Raw genomic sequence first — 20,213 nt, 5'->3', positions numbered from 1 at the left:
AATAGTAGCAGTGTGTATGGTCGAATAGTACAGGCACTCTGTAACCCAGTAACACTGCCCCGAGGTAAATTTCCCAATGAAATTCTTTTATAATTCCATATGGTACATATATAAGGATGTTCCTAATAGCATTGTAATAGCAGAGAGTTAAAGGCAATCTAGGTGCCCAACATCACAGGGAGTAGGTAAGTGAAATGTGGTATATGTAGCAGTCAGAAGTAACAGATTAGATGTACATTTAGCAAAATAGATGGATATTAAAAACATAGTGTTGATTGAAGAAAAGAAATAGAACAAGGCCTATATGATGATAGCATCTATGTAAATTAAAAGCAGATACCCATAAAACTATATATTTTGCAAGAACATATGCAAATAAAGGGATACACATCAAACACATTAGAATGGTTATTTATGGAGAGGAAGAAGAAGCGTGAGAGTGAAGAAGGGAAATAAAAGCAAATGTCATGGAGTCTTCTGAGGCTCACCTATAGGTAATTCTCCTTTCCTCCTAAATGTATGAGAGGATAGCACTTCCCTTCCCCCCTCCACCCTTTACTTGGGCAATGTCATGGGGTTAGTTCTGTCTTAAGAGTTGTAGGTGGAATTCATGTGTGCCAGTTCTAGAACAGAGCATTTAATTTCTGGTGGGAGATCATCCAGTGCTCTAGTCCCCTACTGCAAATAATCATGAAAGCACACATTGCGAAGAAACTTCCATCAGCCTGGATCTCTGAGCGAATACAAGGAGCTGAGCACTCCTCCAGATTCTAACCCACTAACAGTCATTGGACAGGTAGTTTTAGTGAAAGATATACTTTTGCTGTTTTAAAATTCTGGGATTTGGGGGTGTTTGTTAATACAGCATAGTCCTAGCCTATTCTGATTAATACAGGGAATAATCAGTTAAATAAAACCAGAGGGGGGTCTTTCAGGGACCAGTGATGCTGAAGAGAATGACTAACTCAAATGTATACACCTGAGCTTTCCCCTACCCCACCCCAAGTGAGATGGAGAAAGAAGACAAGGTAATTGCCTAAGATCACACTGCCTTGAATTAGGGCATGATAAAAACCCTCAAAAGAATGAACAAGAATAAATGCTTCACCAGCCTAGAATTCAATGAAGTTTTCACAGAGTTCCCTGTGTCATTTTCAGAGATAGGATAGAGACTTTTAGGCTGAGGAGTATGGCTACTGGTTTTCTCAAGGATGAAAATCCATCTTACCCTACAAGGGCTGAAGAGTGAATCCATGTTAGCCTGAAGTTTCACCCCATTCAACCTTAAAAAAATAAATAAACAAAGTCAAAGTATAACTGACTTACTGGGAGAAAATATCTGCAAAAACTGATAGAAAAGTGGACAAAACCATGAACAGAGAATTCACAAAAGAGCAAAAAATTAATTGCTATTGAACCTATCAAAATATGTTCATACTCACTCATAATAAGAGAAATGCAAATTCAGAGTACACTGAGATACAATTTCTCACCTATTAGTTTGGCTAAAATTAAAAACTATGATAACAACATATTTGTTTAATGAGACTGTGGAGAAATAGAGTGCTCGTATGCAACCCAGGTAGAAATGTAAATTGATACAACTCTTATTGAGAGAATTTGGCAATATCTAGCAAAACAAAATATTTGTTTACTTTTTAAACCAAGAATTCCACTTTGAGGAATTTGCACTGAAGATAAACTTCCAATAGTAGAAAAATAAATACATACAAAGTTATCTTTTATAGCATTATAGAGAATTACAAAACATTAACTACAACCTAAATGCCCATATATAGGAAAATGCTTGAATAAACTATGGTTATCTACATGAGGTCCTATAAGCTATAAAAGAATGAGGAATACCTCTGGACTTATGAATTCCAGCATATCTCTTAAGTGGGGGAAAAGTGTCTAAACTATGCTTTTTTTATGTAATAAAGAGAGATAAGAAGACATACGTGGTCTGCTCATTTGGGCAAAATTTAAAAGATATATCCAGAAACTACTGAAATTGGGTACCCATAAAAAGTGGGTGGAAAGGAAGAGGACAGAGTAGAAGTGGTGGGCAAAAGGAACATGTCGCTGATCATATCTTTTTATATAGTTCTGACATTTGAAACTATATTAATGTTTACTGATACAAAAACTAAAAAATAAAAAAGGATGTGAAAAAAACTAAAATGGAATACAAAGAAAAACAAATACATCTATCAGTATAACATACCCACACTGCAGGGAGGAGGTAATTAATCTAAGCAAATTTTGGACAAAGCAATGTTATTTTTATGCTCTCAGGCTAAAGGCAAAACAAAATAATTTTAAACTAATAGGTTTGATTTCCACCATGGTATAGGATTAGCAATTCCAAAACTTCTTTCTGTGTATTCTAGGACTGAGTAAATAAGTTAATAGATTGTGGATAATGGGAACTAGGTATCTCACTGCTGGAAAGGGAGTTACAAATAAGGAAAAAGGGAAGGTTAAAATAACATCCATGGTATTGACTTTGAGTTTGAAGAACTGATATAAATTCATGACTTATACATAAATATGAATAGAAATAGATTTAAATAGGTATAGGGATATGTATACAAACATATGTTTCCCAGCTCTGCTTTCTGAGAGAGTCTAGAAGCAATGTTACTCCAATGGCAATGAACACACTTAGTATCCAGATCTTGGTTTTCAAATACGTTTCTCTACCAAAGGAACCAGAATCCTTTGGAGAAGTGACAAATTCTAGTGCTGGGTCTGGAAAAACACAAGGTGAGCCTGGGACATCTTGTTTTGCCAGAAAAGAAATGTTCAAAGAATGAGGACAACCAGTCAAAATGACACAGGAGCTACTTTGAGGGCTCCCACCAGCCATATCAAGGGCAATCAAAATAAATGATGATAGTAATAGATTATGACTCATTAAATAAATGAAGTCTATATTGATATAGATATTGAGTCTGTGTTGATATAAATAAATGAATAAACAAATGGGAGAGAAGGGAAATCTTTTCTTTATAGTGGAATGTCAATAATAAATATAGAAGTAATGACTGAATGAGAAAAAAATACAGTTTGGCAACCATCATGGTAATAATCGATTTAGGCAAGAATCATAAAAATATTAAAACTAAAATTAGTGGGTAAAAATTTGATGAAAAATGGGATATCTACATAGTTTTAAAGAATCTCTTCATAAAATGCTTATTAATTACAAAAGGAAAATATTAACTTTACACTAGAACAACTGAGCAGACACCACTTTAACTAAGTGATCAAAATTAACACCATCCATAACAAGACAAATAGATAATATATGCCTCCTGCTATAATGTACTGAAAAGGACATAATCTCCCTTCTGTGATGTTCCTGAAAAAAATGCATAATCAGAATCTAATCTGATGAAGAAACATCAGACAAAACCAAATTGAGGCAAGTGCTGGACAGCCTCCAGGATGGCTCTGAGTGATCCCTGCTTCCTGTTATTCTCATCCATGTATAATTCCTTCTCACACTGAAAAGGGCTGATCTGTGTGTCTATATTAGTCAAGGTTCTCTACAGAGAAAGAGATATAGTGACAGAGACACAGAGACTCATACACAGAGACAGAGAAAGAGACAGAAAAAGTGACAAAGAAAGAGAGACAGAGGCAGAAACAGAGATTTATAATAAATAACTGGCTCACACAATTATGGAGGCTGATAATCCCCAAGATCTGCAAGGTGAGTTGGCAAGCTAGAGACCCCCAAGAGCCAACAGTGTAGCTCTAGTCCAAAGGCCAGCAGGCTTGAACCTCTGGAAGAGCTGATCTTCAGTTCGAGTCTGAAGACAACATAAAAGCCAATGTCCCAGTCTGAGGGTAGTCACACAGGAAGAATTCTCTCTTACTCAAGGAATGTTCAGCCTTTTCTTCTATTCAAACCTTTAACTGATTAGATAAGGCACATTAGGCAGGACAATGTGCTTTACATAGTCTACTGATATTACATGTTAATTTCAAGGATTCCAGTCCAATATGGTGACCTGGGAGGCTCCTGAACTTACCTCCTGCCATGGACATGCCAAAACACCCATTCCCTGTCTTTCTCTGAAAGAGGCCTATTTCCATATCTTAGAAGATATAACCTGAAGGTCAAGCTTCTATTTTAACACATATCTCGAGGTGGATTGCAATCCTCTCCAGAGACCGGGGACACTTGCAGGCACTATCTTCATGTTCTCCCTGTGGCCAGCACCAGGTTGCTGGTGTCGTCCTGGAAAGAGCTTATGTACACATCTGGCATCCTGGCTTTTGCGACTGCCATCCAGGGGATGTACACCTTGGATAACCTGGTTCTGATGGCCAGCACTGCTTGAGGTCCAGTTCCACCGGACTGTAATGAACAAAGAAGCACTTCTTAATCAGCTATCCCTACCCCAACCCTCCAGGCTTAGTCCACAGGGAGCAGACAGAAATGGCCATCTCCTAGTCTTTCCCTAAAAGAGGTCTATTTGCCTGCTTTAAAAGGTGCTGCCCAAGTGTCAGGCTTCTAATTTAGCAGTCACCTAGCAGACTGTGATCCTCCCTGGAGACCAGGGATGTTAGCAAGTGTCATCTCCATGTTCTCCCTCTGGCTTGCTCCAGGTCACCAGTGTCTACCTGGAATGAGTTTGAACACATGTCTGTCACCCTGGCTTTTGTGGCTGCCACCCAGGGGCCTTTTATCACCTGCTTCTGGTGGAAAGCAGGGCTTGTGTTCATGTTACCACAGACTGTAGCAAACAAAGAAACAGTTTTTAACCATCTATCTCCCCAGGGCTCAGTGCAGGGGGAGCAGACAGAAATGCTCAGCTCCCAGTCTTTCCTTGAAAGAGGTCTACATATACACTTTAACAGCTGCTTCCTGAGGTTCCAGCTTCCAATCAGCATGCTTCTAGGTGATGACTGAGATCCTTCCCTGTGGGACACTGAAAGATCTTGACACACCCACATCTATTGGGAGCCTCTGAGAACAAAGAGGTGTCTTGGGCAAAAAAGTTTGAGAAACAACCAAGAGCTAGGGCTGGCATGAACAACATGATTCATTTTCTACATAAAACCACTCTGTCAAGACTGGAAGAGGTACCTGTTTTCTCTAATGCACAGAAATCAACAGAGAGAATAAAGAAGATGAAGGAACAGGAATATGTTATAAACAAAAGAATAAGATAAAGGTCCAGAAACAGACCTTAATGAAAGGGAGATAAGTGATTTACCTGGAAAAGAGTTAAAAATAATGATCATAAAGATGCTCGCTGAGATCAGGAGAACAATGCATGAACAAAGTGAGAATCTCAACAAAGAAATAGAAAATATATGAAAGAAGAAAACAAAAATCACAGAGCTGAAGAATACAATAACTGATATGAAAAATTCAACAGAGTGGTTCAACATCAGGCTAGATCAAGCAGAAGAAAGGATCAGTGAACTAAAAGCAATTCATGCAATGAGTAAAGAGAAAAAAGAATGGGAAAGAATGAAGGAAATTAAGGGATTTGTGGAACACCATCAAGTGGATCAATATTCACATTATAGGGGTCCCAGAAAGGAAAAACTCGAGAAAGGGACAGAAAGCTTATTCAAAGAAATGATAGCTGAAAACTTCCCTAACCTGGGGAAGAAAACAGACATCCAGATCCAGGAATCCCAGAGAGTTCCAGTTAGATTAATCCAAAGAGACTTATACCAAAGTACATCATAACTGAATGGTCAAAAGTTAAAGACAAGGAGAAACACTTAAAAGCAGAAAGAGAAAAGCAATGTATTATGTATAAGGGAACCCTCATAAGACTAGCAGCAGATTTTTCAGCAGAAACTATGCAGGCCAAAATAGAGTGGCATGATATATTCAATGGCTGATCAAGAATATTGTATCCAACAAAATTGTCCTTGAGAATTTAAGGAGAAATGAAAAGTTTTCCAGATAAGTAAAAGTGGAAGAAATTCATCACCACAAGAACAGCCTTATAAGAAATGTTAAAGGGACTTTCTCAACCTGAAATAAAAGGGTGCAAATTAGTAACAGAAAAACATATAAAAGTATCAATCTCACTGGAAAAGATAAATATATAATTAAATTCAGAATACTCTGATGTTGTAATGGTGGTGGATAAAACACTTATAAATCTAGTATGAAGTTTAAAAGATAAAAGTAGTATAAATAACTATAACTACAATAATTTGTTAATGAATATAATAAAGGTGTGAATTGTGATATCAAAAACAAAACATATGGGTGGGAGAGTGTGAAAATATAGAGCCTCAGTACGTGCTCAGTCTTAAAGTGTTATGAGTTTAAAATAGACTATTATAAGTACAAGATGTTTTACACAAGCCTTGTGGTAACCACAGCACAAATACCTATAACAGATGTACAAAAAGTAAAGAGAAAGAAATCAAAGCATAACATTACAGAAAGCCATCAAATCACAAAGGAAGTGACACAGAGAAGAAAGGCACAAAGGAATTACAAAACAGTCAGAAAATAATTAAAATGACAATAGTAAGTCCATACTTAACAATAATTACTTTAAATGTAAATTGACTAAATTCTTCAATCAAAAGACATAGAGTGTCTGAATGGGAAAAAAAAAAAAAGAGCCAATTCTATGCTGCCTACAAGAGACTCATATCAGATTTAAGGGCACATACACAGTGAAGGAAATGAATGAAAAAAATATATGCCATGCAAATGGAAACTAAAAGAAAGCAGGAGTAGGTATACTTATATTAGACAAAATATATTTTTAGTCAGAGACTATAAAAAGAGACAGATGGTCAATATATAATGATAAAGAGGTCAATCCAACAAGAGAACATAATATTTGTAAATATTTATGTCCCTAACATAGGAGCACCAGAACATATAAAGCAAAGATTAACAGAGCTGAAGGGAGAAACAAACAATACAGTAATGGTAGGGGATTTCAAAACCGCACTTTCAGCAGTGTATAAATCATCCAGACAGAAAATCAGCAAAGAAACATTATACTTAAATGACGTTAGACCTGATGGTCTCAACGGAAATTTATATGTTCTATGTAACAGCAGCAGAATACACTTTCTTCTCAATATGGAACATCTCCCAGGATAGATCATATGTAAGCCAAGAAAAAGTTAATAAATTTAAGAAGATTGAATTGATATCAAACATCTTTTCTGACCACAAAGACATGAAACCAGAAATCAATTACAAGAAGAAAAACTGAAAATTCCATAGGTATGTGGAAATTAAACATACGACTGAACAACCAGTGGGTCAAAGAAAAAAATCAAAATGGAAATTAAAAAATATCTTGAGACAAATGAAAATGGAAATAAAAATACCAAAACTTACAGGATGCAGTAAATGCAGTTCTGAGAGGGAAGTTCATAGTGATAAATGCCTATATCAAGAAGAAAGATCTCAAGTAAACAATCTAATCTACACCTCAACAAATTAGAAAAAGAAAAAACACAGCCCAGAGTCAGCAGAAGGAAGGCAATAATAAATATCAGAGAGGAAATAAATAAAAGAGAGACAAAAAAAAAAAAAGAGAAAAGATCATTGAAACAAATAACTGTTTTTTGAAAAGATAAAAATATTGATAAGCCTTTAGCCAGGCTCATAAGGAAAATAGAGAGAGGACCCAAATAAATAAAATAAGAAATGAAAGCAGAGAAATAACAACCAATACCACAGAGATACAAATATCATAAGAGAATACTACAAAGAATTATATGCCAATAAATTGGACAACCTAGAAGTTGACAAATTTTTAGAAACATACAACCTTCCAAAATTGAATCAGGAAGAAACAGACCATCTGAACATGCCAATCACTAGTGGTGAAATTGAATTTGTAATTTAAAATAACTTCCAGCAGACAGCTTCACAGGGGAATGCTACCAAATAGATAAATACCTACCCTCCTCAAACTATTCCAAAAAATTGCAGACTACAGGGCACTCCCAAGTTCATTCTATGAGGTCACCATGACCCTGATACCAAAACCAGACAAAGACACCACAAAAAAGAAAATTACAGGCAATATATTTGATGAATATAGATGCAAAAATCTCAGCAAAATATTAGCAAACCAAATTCAACAATATATAAAAAGGATCATACACCATTATCAAGTGGAATTTATTTCAGGGATGCAAGGATGCTTCAATATTCATAAATCAGTCAATTTGATACACCACATTAACACAAGGAAGAATAACCACATCATCACCACAATAGATGCAGAAAAAGCATCTGACAAAATTTAACTTCCATTCATGACAAAAACTCTCATTAAAGTTGGTATAGAGGTATATATCTCATATATGTTGGTACATATTTCAACATAATAAAGGCCATTTATGGCAAACCCACAGCTAACTTCATACTCAATTGTGAAATTGAAAGTTTTTCCTCTAAAATCAGGAACAAGACAAGGATGCTCACTCTTGCCACTTCTATTTAAACATAGTATTTATTTAGCAACAGCTACAGCAATCAGACAAGAAAAAGAAATAAAAGGCATCCAAATTGGAAGGGAAAAAGTAAAACTGTCACTATTTGCAGATGACATGATACTTTATATAGAAAACTCTAATATCTCCACCAAAAACTATTAGTGCTAATAAATGAATTCAGTAGAGTTTCAGAATACAAGATTTATATACAGAAATTTGTTTCTTTTCTATATACTAATAATGACCTATCAGAAAAAATAAGGAAACAATCCCATTTACAATTTTAAGAAAAAGAATAAAATAGCCAGGAATAATCTTAACCAAGGAGGAGGAAGACCCATACTCTAAGAACTATAAAACATTCATGAAGAAATTTGAAAATGATACAAGGAAATGGAAAGATGTCCCATGTTCCTGGATTAAAAGAATTAATATTATTAAAATGTCCATGCTACCCAGAGTAATCTACAGATTGAATGTAATCCCTATCAAAATACCTATGATATTTTTCACAGAACTAGAAAAAAAATCTTAAAACAAATTATATGCCAAATCTTGAGAAAAAAGAACAAAGCTGGAGGTCTCATGCTCCCTGACTTCAGACTATACTAAAAATCTACAGTAATCAAAACTTCATGGTACTGGCACTAAAACAGACACATTGGTCAGTGGAACAGAATACAGCGTCCAGAAATAAACCCACACACATATGATCAATTAATCTACAACAAAGGAAGCAAGAATATGCAATGGGGAAAAGACAGTCTTTTCAATAAGTGTGTTGGGAAAATTGGACAGCTACCTATAAAACAATGAGAATAGAACATTTCCTGACCCCATATATGAAATAAACTCAAAGTGGGTTAAAGACCTAAATGTAAGACCTAAAACCATAAAACTAGAAGAAAACATAGGCAGAACACTTTTTGACATAAATTGGAGTGATATTTTTTTTGGATCTGTCTCCTAAGACAAAAGAAATAAAAGCATAAATAAACAAATGAGACCTAATTAAACCTTTTTCACAGCAACAAAATGAAAGGACAGCTTACTGAATGGGATAAAGTATTTGCAAATGATATGACCAATAAGAAGTTAATATCCAAAATATATAAACAACTTATACAACATGATATTTAAAAAAAAAAAATCAAAAAATGGGCAGAAGACCTGAATAGACATTTTGCCAAAGAAGATGTACAGATGGCCAACAGGCACATGATAAGATGCTCAACATCACTAATCATCAGAGAAATGCACATCAAAACCACAATGAGAAATCACCTCACGCCGTCAAAAAGTCTACAAGTAAAAAAGTTTGGCAAATATGTGGAGAAAAGGGAATCCTAGTAAACTGTTGAGATTGTAAATTGGTGCAGCCACTGTGGAAAACAGTATGGAGATTACTCAAAAAACTAAAAATAGAATGTCCTACGATCTAGCGATTCCACTGTTGGGTATCAATGTGAGGAAAATGAACACACTAATTCAAAAAGATACATGTGCCCCAATGTTCATAGCAGCATTATTTACAATAGCTAAAATATGGAAGTGCCCATCAACAGATTAATGGATATCATTTCAAACATTTAATGCCATAAATTTCTCTCTACATGCTGCTCTAGTTCCATCCTACAATTTTTTGTATATTATGCTTTTATTATCATTCAGTTTGAAAATTTTAAATTTCTCTTGAGATATTTTTTCTTTGACACATGGGTTATTTATAAGTATTTTTTATAGGTATCTAAACATTTGGTGATTTTCTGAGTATCTAATATTTATTGATTTCCAGTTTAATTTCATTGTGATCAGAGAATATATTTTCTAAGGTATCAATTATTTGACTTTTTTGAGACCTACTTTATGGATCAACATGTGCTTTATATTGGCAAGTGATACATGTGTGCTGAAAAAACTAATAGATTCATTGCAGTTGGGTTATTTAGCAGTCACTTGGTGTTGTGTTCTTTGTTTTCACTTTTGTGCTTTTCATTAAATGCATGCACATTTAGAATGTTTGTTTTCCTGATGATTGTTTCTTTTAATATTATGTATATTCCCTCTTATGCTCTTGTGAAATTCTTTGCCTTGAAGTCTACTTTGTCTGATATTAATGTAGACATGCCAGTTTTCTTGTTGTTACTGTTTGCATGTTATAACTTTTCAATTATTTTACCTATCTTTGTCTTTATAATGCATTTCTTGCAGAAAACATATGGATTTGCAATAAACTGATTTTCTAAGGAAAAAACCAGATGAATGGATAAAGAAACTGAGTAATATGCAACGGAATATTACTCAACCATAAAGAAGAATGAAATTCAGTCATTTGCAGCAATGTGGATGGACCTAGAGGGTATTATGCTTAGTGAAATAAGTCACACAGAGAAAGACAATTACTCTATGTTATCACTTATATGTGGAATCTAAAAAAATGAAACTAATGTATATAACAAAACAGAAACAGACTCATACATATACAGAACAAACTAGTGGTTACCAGTGGGGAGAGGGTGGGGGGAGGGGGGAGATAAGAGTATGGGATTAAGAGACACAAACTATCATGTACAAAATAAATAACCTACGAGGATATATTGTATAGCACAGGAAAATGTAGCCATTATTTTGTAATAACTTTAAATGGAATATAATCTATAAAAACATTGAATCACTATGTCATACACCTGAAACTAATATAATATTGTAAATCAACTATTCTTCAATAAAAATAAAATAGAATAAAGTAAAATGAAAAATAACTGTACAAGACACACATAAATGCAAAGATATTCTGTGCTTATGAATTAGAAGACTTAATATTGCTACACTATCCATACTACCAAAAGTGATCCACAGATTCAATGCAATCCTAATTAAAATTCCAATGGTAGTTTCAACATAAATAGAAAAAATGATCCCAAAATTCGTATGAAGCCACAAAATACCCCTAATAGCCAAAGCAATCTTGAGAAAGTATAACAAAGCTGGAGGCATCACACTTCCTAATTTCAAACTATAAAGACAAAAATTCAGCTTTTTACTTTCCGGTGTAGGGAAAACCCCAGTTCTTCCCCACTATGTTTTTCTTTCTTGTGTGTCTCCTTTTCTTTTAATAGAACACTCCTTCTGACACTTCTGGTGACCAAATGTGTGGAGGATTTTCCTCACATCAAGCAATTCTCTGCAACACCTGCTGAGGTCCTACACTACAATTCTGACACTACCTACACAGAGATTGCATTAGATCTCACAGGTTAGGGGCTCAGTTCCACAAAACTGCCCCCTCACCCCAATTCAGATGTCAGTCAGAAGCCCAGTTAATTTCCTGTGGCCGTGACCAACTGACTATAGATTGGAGGTTACAAATACCCCCTCCTTGAGTCTGATAAATTTGCTAGAGCAGCTCACAAAACTCAGGGAAACACTTCCTTACATTTACCAGTTTATTAAAGGATATAATAGAAAATACAGATAAACAGCCAGATGAAGAGATACATAGGGCAAGGTCTGGGAGGGTCCCAAGTGCAGGAGCTTCTGTCCACACGGAGTTGGAGTGTGTCACCCTCCTGGTGTGGATGTGTTCACCAGCCTGGAAGCTCTCTAAGGCCATGCTATTGGGATTTTATGAAGGCTTCCTCATGTAGCTATGGTCAATTATTAACTCCATGTCCATCCTCTCTGGAGGATGCGGAGGGGAGGCAAAACTTCCAAGCTTCTAATCATGGCTTGGTCTTTCTCATGACCAGCCTCAATCTGGATCCCATCCAGAGTCACGTCAAGGGAATAAAAGATGTTCCTCGTGCTCTTATCATGGGAATTTACAAGGGTTTTATGATTCCTGTGTCAGGGGTGGGGTCAAAGACAAATATCAGAACAAGAGATCCTCCTAGTACTCTTAACAGTTAGACAATTTCAAGGGTTTTAGGAGGTCTGTGCCAGGAACAGGGGGCAGAGACCAACATATATATTTTATAGTATCTCCTATGAACTATATTACAAAGCTATAAAAATCAAAACAGTATAATATTTGCATAATAACAAACACAAAGATTAATGGAATAGAACAGAGCACTCAGAAATATACCCACACATATATGCTTAATTAATTTACAACAAAGGAGCCAAGAATATACAATGGGGAGAGGACAGTTTCTTCAATAAAGGGTGTTGGTAAAACTGAACAGCCACATGCAAAAGAGTGCAACTGAACCCCTATCTTACACCATACACAAAAATCAACTCAAAATGGATTAAAGACATGAACATAAGACCTGAAACCATTAAATTCCTGGAAGAAAGCATAGGGCCTAAGCTCCTTGACATTGGTCTTGGTAATTTTTTTTTTATTTGACACGAAAAGCAAAGGCAACATAAGCAAAAAATAAACAACTATGACCACATCAAACTAAAAACTTCTGCATAGCAAACATGAAAAAATGCTCAATATCATTAATTGTCAAAGAAATGCAAACCCAAACCAAAATGAGATATCACCTCACACCTGTTAGGATGGCTACTATCAAAAAGATAAGGGAAAAAATATTGGAGAGGATGTGGATAAAAAGGAACTCATATAAATTATAAACTGGTGCACCTACTATGGAAAAAGAGTAGTTCCTCAAAAAATGAAAAATAGAACTGCTATATAATCCAACAATTCCACTTCTGGGTATATATCAGAAGGAAAAGAATCACTATCTTGAAGAGATGGATGAATAAGGAAAATGTGCCATATATATATATATATATATATATATATATATATATATATATATATATATATATATATATATATATATATATATATATATTCAGCCATAAAAGAGAATGAATCTTGCCATTTTTGATACCATGGATGAACTTTGAAGGCATTATACTAAGTGAAACAAGACAAGCAGGGAGAGACAAATACTGTATGATCTCATTTATATGTGGAATCTAAAAAAACTGAACTCATAAAAAGAGAACAGACTGGTGGTTGCCAAAGGTGGGGGGTGGGAATCAGGGAAAATGGGTGAAGGTGATTAAAAGGCACAAAATTCCAGTTATAAGATAAGTAAGTTCTGGTTATACAATGTACAGCAGGATGACTATATTTAACAATACTGTATTGTATATTTGAAAGTTGCTGAGAGAATAGATCTTAAAAGTTATTATCAGAAAAAATTTGTAACTATGTGAGGAGATGGATGTTAACTTACTGCGCTAGTCATTTGCAATATGTACATATATCAAATCATTATGTTGTATACCTTAAACTAATACAATGTTATATATCAATTATATCTCAATAAAACTGGAAAGAATTAAAATAAATATATCAGTTACCCCCCAAAATTAATCTCATCCAAAAACATCCTTACAGAAACTCTCAGAATAATTTTTGACCATATATCTGGACACTCATAGCCCAGTCAAGTTGACATAAAATTAACCATCATAGTATCCAACAGGATATTGTGGAAGTAATACAGTGTGAATTCTGAGAATAGGTTTTAAATGACACTGAGCCTTCTGCCTTTCTCTCTTGTTCTACAGGAAGCCAGCTGCCATGTCACAAGACACTCAAATAGTCCTAGGGCAAGGTCCTCCTGGTGAGGATATCCGGCCTCCAGTCCACAACCATGACAGTGAGTCATCTTAGACTTGGATCCTCCAGTGTCAGTCAAACTTTCAGATGACTGTAATTCTGGCCAATGTCTGCACTGCAACCTCCTGAAAGATCCCAAGCCAGAACCACCTTGCTTAGCTTCTTTTAAATTCCTGACACCCAGAAACTGTGTGAGATAATACATGTTTATTCTTGCTTTAAATTAATAAGTTTAGGGTAATTTGTTCCTATGCAATAGATAACTGATTTAAAAGTCATTCTACAAAAATAATTGCTGTGTACTCTTCAAAAATGTCAAGGTCAGGAAAACAGAAAAAACTTAGGATCTTTACCAGATTAAATGAGAAAAAAGACAATCAAGTGCAATGCATGATCCTAGAATGATCCTGGACCAGAATAAAAGGGGGTGTGTGTGTTCGTGTGTGTGCACGTGCGGGCACCCGCCCGCCCGCACGTGTTTGCTATAATAAGGAATATTAGATGATTGGAGAAATCTGTACAATCTGTCCCTTATGTAATATGTTAATTTCCTCTTTTTGATCATTGTACTGAAATTGTGTAAGACTATGCTCTTGTTTTTAGGAAATACATACTAAAGTATTTAGAAGAGGGGTATCATGCTTGTAACTCATCTCGAAGAGTTCCAAAGTAAAAAATTATATAATTATACTTATGTACACATATAAATTATATGTGTATATATCTAGATCTCTCTATATATATAACTATACTATAGCTATTTATCTAGAAATAGAGATGGAGAATGATAAAGAAAATACAGTAAAATGTTAACATTTGGAGAATCGAGTGATGGGTGTATAGGGATTCTTTGTATTATTTTTGCAACTTTTCTGTAGTAATTACTTCAAAAGAAAAAGAAAAGAATAGCAGAGCTGGTTGCTGTTCCTAAGTTTCCTTTGTAAATAAACGGTTTTCAAACGGAGGGTTGGAAACATTAATAACTTTTGAAATGAATTTAGCGAATCCAAACCAGAATTTTCAAGAGAGAGGGGGAGGGGAGTGAAGGGGAAGGGAGGGAATGGGAGGAAAGGGGAGGAGTGGAAAGGAAAGGCGTTGATAATAGAATAGAACAGAATAGAATAGAATGGAAGCGAGCGTTGTACATTAGTAAAGCCAGTACTATTTTGTTTCAGTTCTCCAGAGAGACAAAAGTGGATGCACTGGGTGGCGTGGTCAAAAACGTTGGAAAGCCACTGCACTGACGAGTAGAGTCTGAGCCAAAGACTGAATCAGAGTTCTTCTGCCCGCCCGCCCCCGGCCAACCCCTCGCCCGCTCTGCAGCCCTCACCGCGTGGTCCCGCCCCCAGCAGCCAGCAGGTGCGCGCTCAAGCTAGCACGTGGTGCCAGACACTACTTAAGGGCCCACCTTCCCCTGCTTGCAGCTGCCCCCTTCTCCAGCCCTGTCATCCCGGAGCTGCCGGAGGCTTGCGGGTCTCAGACAGACGCATCCAGCCGCTGGGGCTGCAGCCTTGGCATGGGCGCCTCGGGTCCGCTCTGGGTTTTCTTGGCTTTCGCCGTGCCAGGGGTCCTCGGTGAGCTGGGAATGGGAGCACGGAGGTAGGGACGCGTCTGGGGCTGGGACGGACTCTGTGCCGCGATGCAAAGGAGACAGGCAAAAGTTAGAAGGCGGGGAAGTCTTGCATGCCTCGCTCGCTTTGGGGGACCCCGAGATCTCTTGGTCCTGAACGTCCCCGCTCGCTCCTCCTGGGCTGGGACCACTAGAATTGCAGGCTGCATCAGAGACGCACTATGTGATCTGCACTATGTGATCTGCCCAGTGTGGCTTGTGGCGTGGCGTGCCCGCTCTGTGCCCTCCGGGCTCCCCGCCCCCGGGACTCAGCAGGTGCTCAGCGCTCTGGGTCTGGAGGTCTTTGAGCTCTAACGCCCGGACACGTATCCGAAGCCTACTCGTGCTGAGTGCATGCGAATCTGTTGCATGCTCCGCTAGGCGCGGGAGTTTCTGTGCACACTGAACTCCCTCCTGCCTGGTAAAAGCAGCACAGCCTCCTGCTGCCTTCCCAGAATAAGAATAATGTCTGATCCCCAGGCGTGGGTCTAAACGACAAACATCTGGAGTTATTTAGAAAAGTTGATACGTGAATAAAAACTGCAGTTCTTTGTGTTATTTACCTTCTGTAATGGTAAGAGCTCCAGAAGGTGTCATTAAATGTTTATTATAATTTTCTTCCTTCAGACTGGCTTAATTTTAAAGAAGTATTGTAATTTTTAAACATTGGAGTCTCTAAGTGATAAGATAGGTATAACTTTTTAATAATTTTCAGAGTACATTGGATTCCCAGTTTATTAAGAAGTTTACTGTATACAGACCTCAATACTGTGTGACTTTTGGCAAGTCATTTTGCTCCCTCGCCTCAGTTTCTTCATCGGTAAAATGAAACTAGAGATAAGCAGCCCTACCCTTACTTGGCTGCCCTGAATATCAGATGAAATTAGGCAAATGAAAGTTAGATGTTGGATGTCACTACTAGATGCCAGTAATAAGACGACTGTCTGGACCTGTTTTGATGGAGTCAGCATTTAAGCTTGACCACGCCCAGCTTGTTAAGGGACAGTGCATACGTTTGTTGTATTACAGTTCACTTTGTCTGCTTCCTGACATTCAACTTTATCCTGACCCTTAACTGAACATTTCCCCAAACCATTATCTTCATCTCTCTCTCTCCTGCATGTTAACTCTTTGAACAAACACTTTCACAGCATTCTCTAACACCTCCGTGTGTCACAGTTCCCGACCTGACTTCTTACCAGAATTCCATTCCTTTTTCTAAATTTCAGAGAGGATGCTATCAATTGAAAATAACTTCTTTTCCAGTCCTGTCAATTCATTGTACCCTACAAGGATGCCAGAGCATCCCCTTCCAGTACCAGAGCAGGACCACCCTTTCGGTCATTTAACTCCAGATGCACGAAAGATCAGGTCTACCTTTCTGTCGACTGTCACAGCTAATGTGCTTCTGTTGTTTGTCTTATTCTTACACCAATATTCTAACCATATTCATTATGATTACCTTTGTAACAACCTCCTCTCTTACAGGTAATTCTGATACCAGTCTTTAACTTTTCCAATGGTGAAAACTAAAATTTAAAAACATTTTTTTTCATTATTCCACTCCCTTGCTCAAAAATCTAAAAGGGCTTCCTACTGCCTTTGGAATTAAAAAAAAGATCTGTCTTCAGCCTTTCAATCCTTTGGTAATTGGCTCTCACCTAAGCATGCCCCTCCTGATTCCCCACTGCTTCCTATCACAAATGCACTGCTCATCTTCTTGCCTGACTGACACCCCAAAGTCCTTTGCTCATGCTATACCCACGCCCCCTCCTGACTTTTGCATGATGGTTTGATTTACATATATTGTGGAATGATTACCATAGTAAGTTTAGTTAACATCCATCATCTCATATAGATACAATAAAAAGAAAAGAAAAATTTTCTCCTTGTGATGAGAACTCTTAGGATCTACTCTATTAACAATTTTCCTATGTATCATAAAACCATGTTAACTATAATCATCGTGTTGGACATTGCATCACTAGTATTTATTTTTCTTATAACTGGAAGTTTGAACTTTTTGACCACCTTCCTCCAATTCTCTCTCCTCCCACTCCCTGCCTCCAATAACCACAAATCTGATCTTTTTTCCAAACTTTGTCTTTTTGTTTTTAGATTCCACATAAAAGTGAGATCATACATTATATGTATGTCTCTGTGTGACTTATTTCACTATTTCACTTAGTATAATGCTTTCAAGGTCCATCCATGTGGTTGCAAGTGGTAGGATTCCCTTGTTTTCTTAATGGCTGAATGATATTCCATTGTATATATTCATCCACAACTTCTTTATCCATTCATCTATTGATGGACACCTAGGCTGTTTCCATGAGTTGGCTATGTTTCCATTTGTAAATAATGCCACTGTGAACATGGGGGTGTAGTTATCTTTTCAAGTTAGTGTTTTCATTTCCTTTGTATATATCCCCAGAAGTGGAATTGCTGGATCGTATGGTAGTTCTGTTGTTAATTTTTTGAGGAATCGTGGAGCCTTTTAAAAATACAGGTTTCTGGGTTCCATCTCACCTTCCAGAGATTCATATGTTTGGGGTGGGGGTGGCCCAGGAAGCTGAGATTTAACAAGCACTCTGGAAAATTCTGAAGCAAGTGTCTTAAAGAGCAAATTTCCTTCTCAGAGTGTTTTCATTTTTCTCCTTTTATCTATTTGCATAAGCCAATTCAAATTTCCTGTGCTCTTAAATTTCACTCTTGCCTTGACTGACTGCCTCACCTTAACCAACACTAAGAAAATAAAATCATCAAGTAGGAATTCCCTTATTTTCCAATCATCTACCTCCATCTGAGATCAGATCTTTTTCTCTCCTCTGGTTAAAACCTGTCAAGGGCTACCCATCACATTAGGACAAAATCCATGCTCCTTAACCTCAACTCCAGGCCTCTGCTTCTCTGAAGTTCTCTGTACTCCTCCCTCACTGATTCTTCTCCAGCCACACTGGCCTTCTTTCTATTCCTTAAGTGGAGTCATGTTTGTTTAGCTATGCACTAGGTGTTCCTCTCTTAAAATGCTCTTCTATGGGTCATCCCTTACCTGTCTCCTCAACATTCAGATCTCAGCTCCACTGACACTTTTCTGCGACGCTCTGACTCTTACCTGAAGTAGTCTATTCCCCAGGTCACTCTCTATCACATAACCATGTTTTATTTTCCACAGAGCACCTATCATCATATAAAACCTTCTTATTCATTTACTTGCTTGTTCCCTCACTGGTATACAAGTTCTATGAGATCAAGACCTTTATCTGTCTTTATTGCCTGATGAATCTCAGTACATGGTATTACCATCAACCAAGTCGCTCAAGTCAAAAGCCTAAAAGTCATTACTGAATCCTCTCATTCCCTTAGCCCCACATTTAAGTACAACAGTCACCCATTTCTCACTGTCTCCTTGTGCTCAAGCTTCATTAGTTTGGTCTAAGCTACTATAATAGCTTCCAGACTGCACTCCCTACTTCTGAAAGTAAAAGTCCAGTCCATTCTCCATCCAATTGCCAGACTATATTTTTAAAAAGTTAAATCAGGCCATGTGACTCTCTTGCTTGAGCTCTCCAGTGACTCCTACCCAGAATAAGATGGGGACATCCTCCTGTGGACTACGAAGCCCTGTGCAATCCTACCTTCTGGGCTTTTTAACTCGATTCCATTTCACTCTGATCACTAAGTTCCAGCCACACTTGCTTTCCGTTTACCCCTAAAGTATAGTAAATCCATCCCTGCTGTTAGGCTTCTGCCTAAAATGCTTTTACCCAGCACTTTACCTGTCTGGCACCTTCTTATCCTTCAGTCATAACTCAAATGTCTCCTCTTCATAAGCCTTCTTTAACCATCATAACTGAAGTCATATGCCATCCTGCCCCCTCCTTTTTCCATTGCATTACATTTTGTTACATCACCCTGTTTATTTCCTTTACCTACCATCTATTTATTTATTGGTATTTATTTATGGTCCCTCTCCCTCTATTGGAATATAAATTCCATGAATGTGAGAGCCTTGTGTCTAATGTTCACTGATGCATATTCTGTGCTTAAGACAGTATCTGGGTTCATATGCACACCCATCATTCAAAAATGATCAGATAGACAGGAAACCCAGTGTTATGTTATCTGATCATAATAATTCTCATTATCAATAATAATATTTCCTCCTACCTGCTATCTGACCTAAATTTCAGGGTTATTTTGATCATCTTGTATATTTGTTCTTCATTCATTTCAAATGGATTTCTAAGCCAGTCCAGGTAAATCCCCTTAGACACAAATAAAGAGTTAAATGTATTTCTGTTCTCTAGAAAGTCCTTTGCCTAGTTACTTTTAACATGGTTCAAGGGATGTGTATGTCAATGTTTTGTCACTATATTCTATTTTAGATCCAGTCATGATCTACACTGATGTTTACTCCTGATTTTAAAAAGATGTGAAGAGGGTCCAATGACTCTTAAGAAAATTAATGTTACTTAATGGTTCATAGGCTAACTTTCCCTTTTCTGATATGGAAGAGAACATGATTGCTGGAAATTCTGTCTTGTG

The 20,213-nt window shown here is 36.9% G+C and overlaps 1 protein-coding gene across 2 annotated transcripts in view; it reads left to right on the top strand.

The window, feature by feature from the left end:
• Positions 1 to 15,493: 15,493 nt before the first annotated feature.
• CR2 (complement C3d receptor 2) overlaps positions 15,494 to 20,213 on the top strand; it is a 34,181-nt gene continuing 29,461 nt past the window's right edge. For both annotated transcript variants that reach the window (XM_067729120.1, XM_067729121.1), the window contains exon 1: positions 15,494 to 15,630. In XM_067729120.1, the coding sequence (XP_067585221.1) occupies positions 15,573 to 15,630 (58 nt within the window). In that variant the 5' untranslated portion in view covers positions 15,494 to 15,572. The remainder of the gene's footprint in view (positions 15,631 to 20,213) is intronic.

This window comes from Pseudorca crassidens, chromosome 2 (genome assembly GCF_039906515.1).
Source record: "Pseudorca crassidens isolate mPseCra1 chromosome 2, mPseCra1.hap1, whole genome shotgun sequence".
In the NCBI taxonomy this organism is placed as follows: domain Eukaryota; kingdom Metazoa; phylum Chordata; class Mammalia; order Artiodactyla; family Delphinidae; genus Pseudorca; species Pseudorca crassidens.
This window is presented reverse-complemented; position numbering and strand designations above follow the sequence as displayed.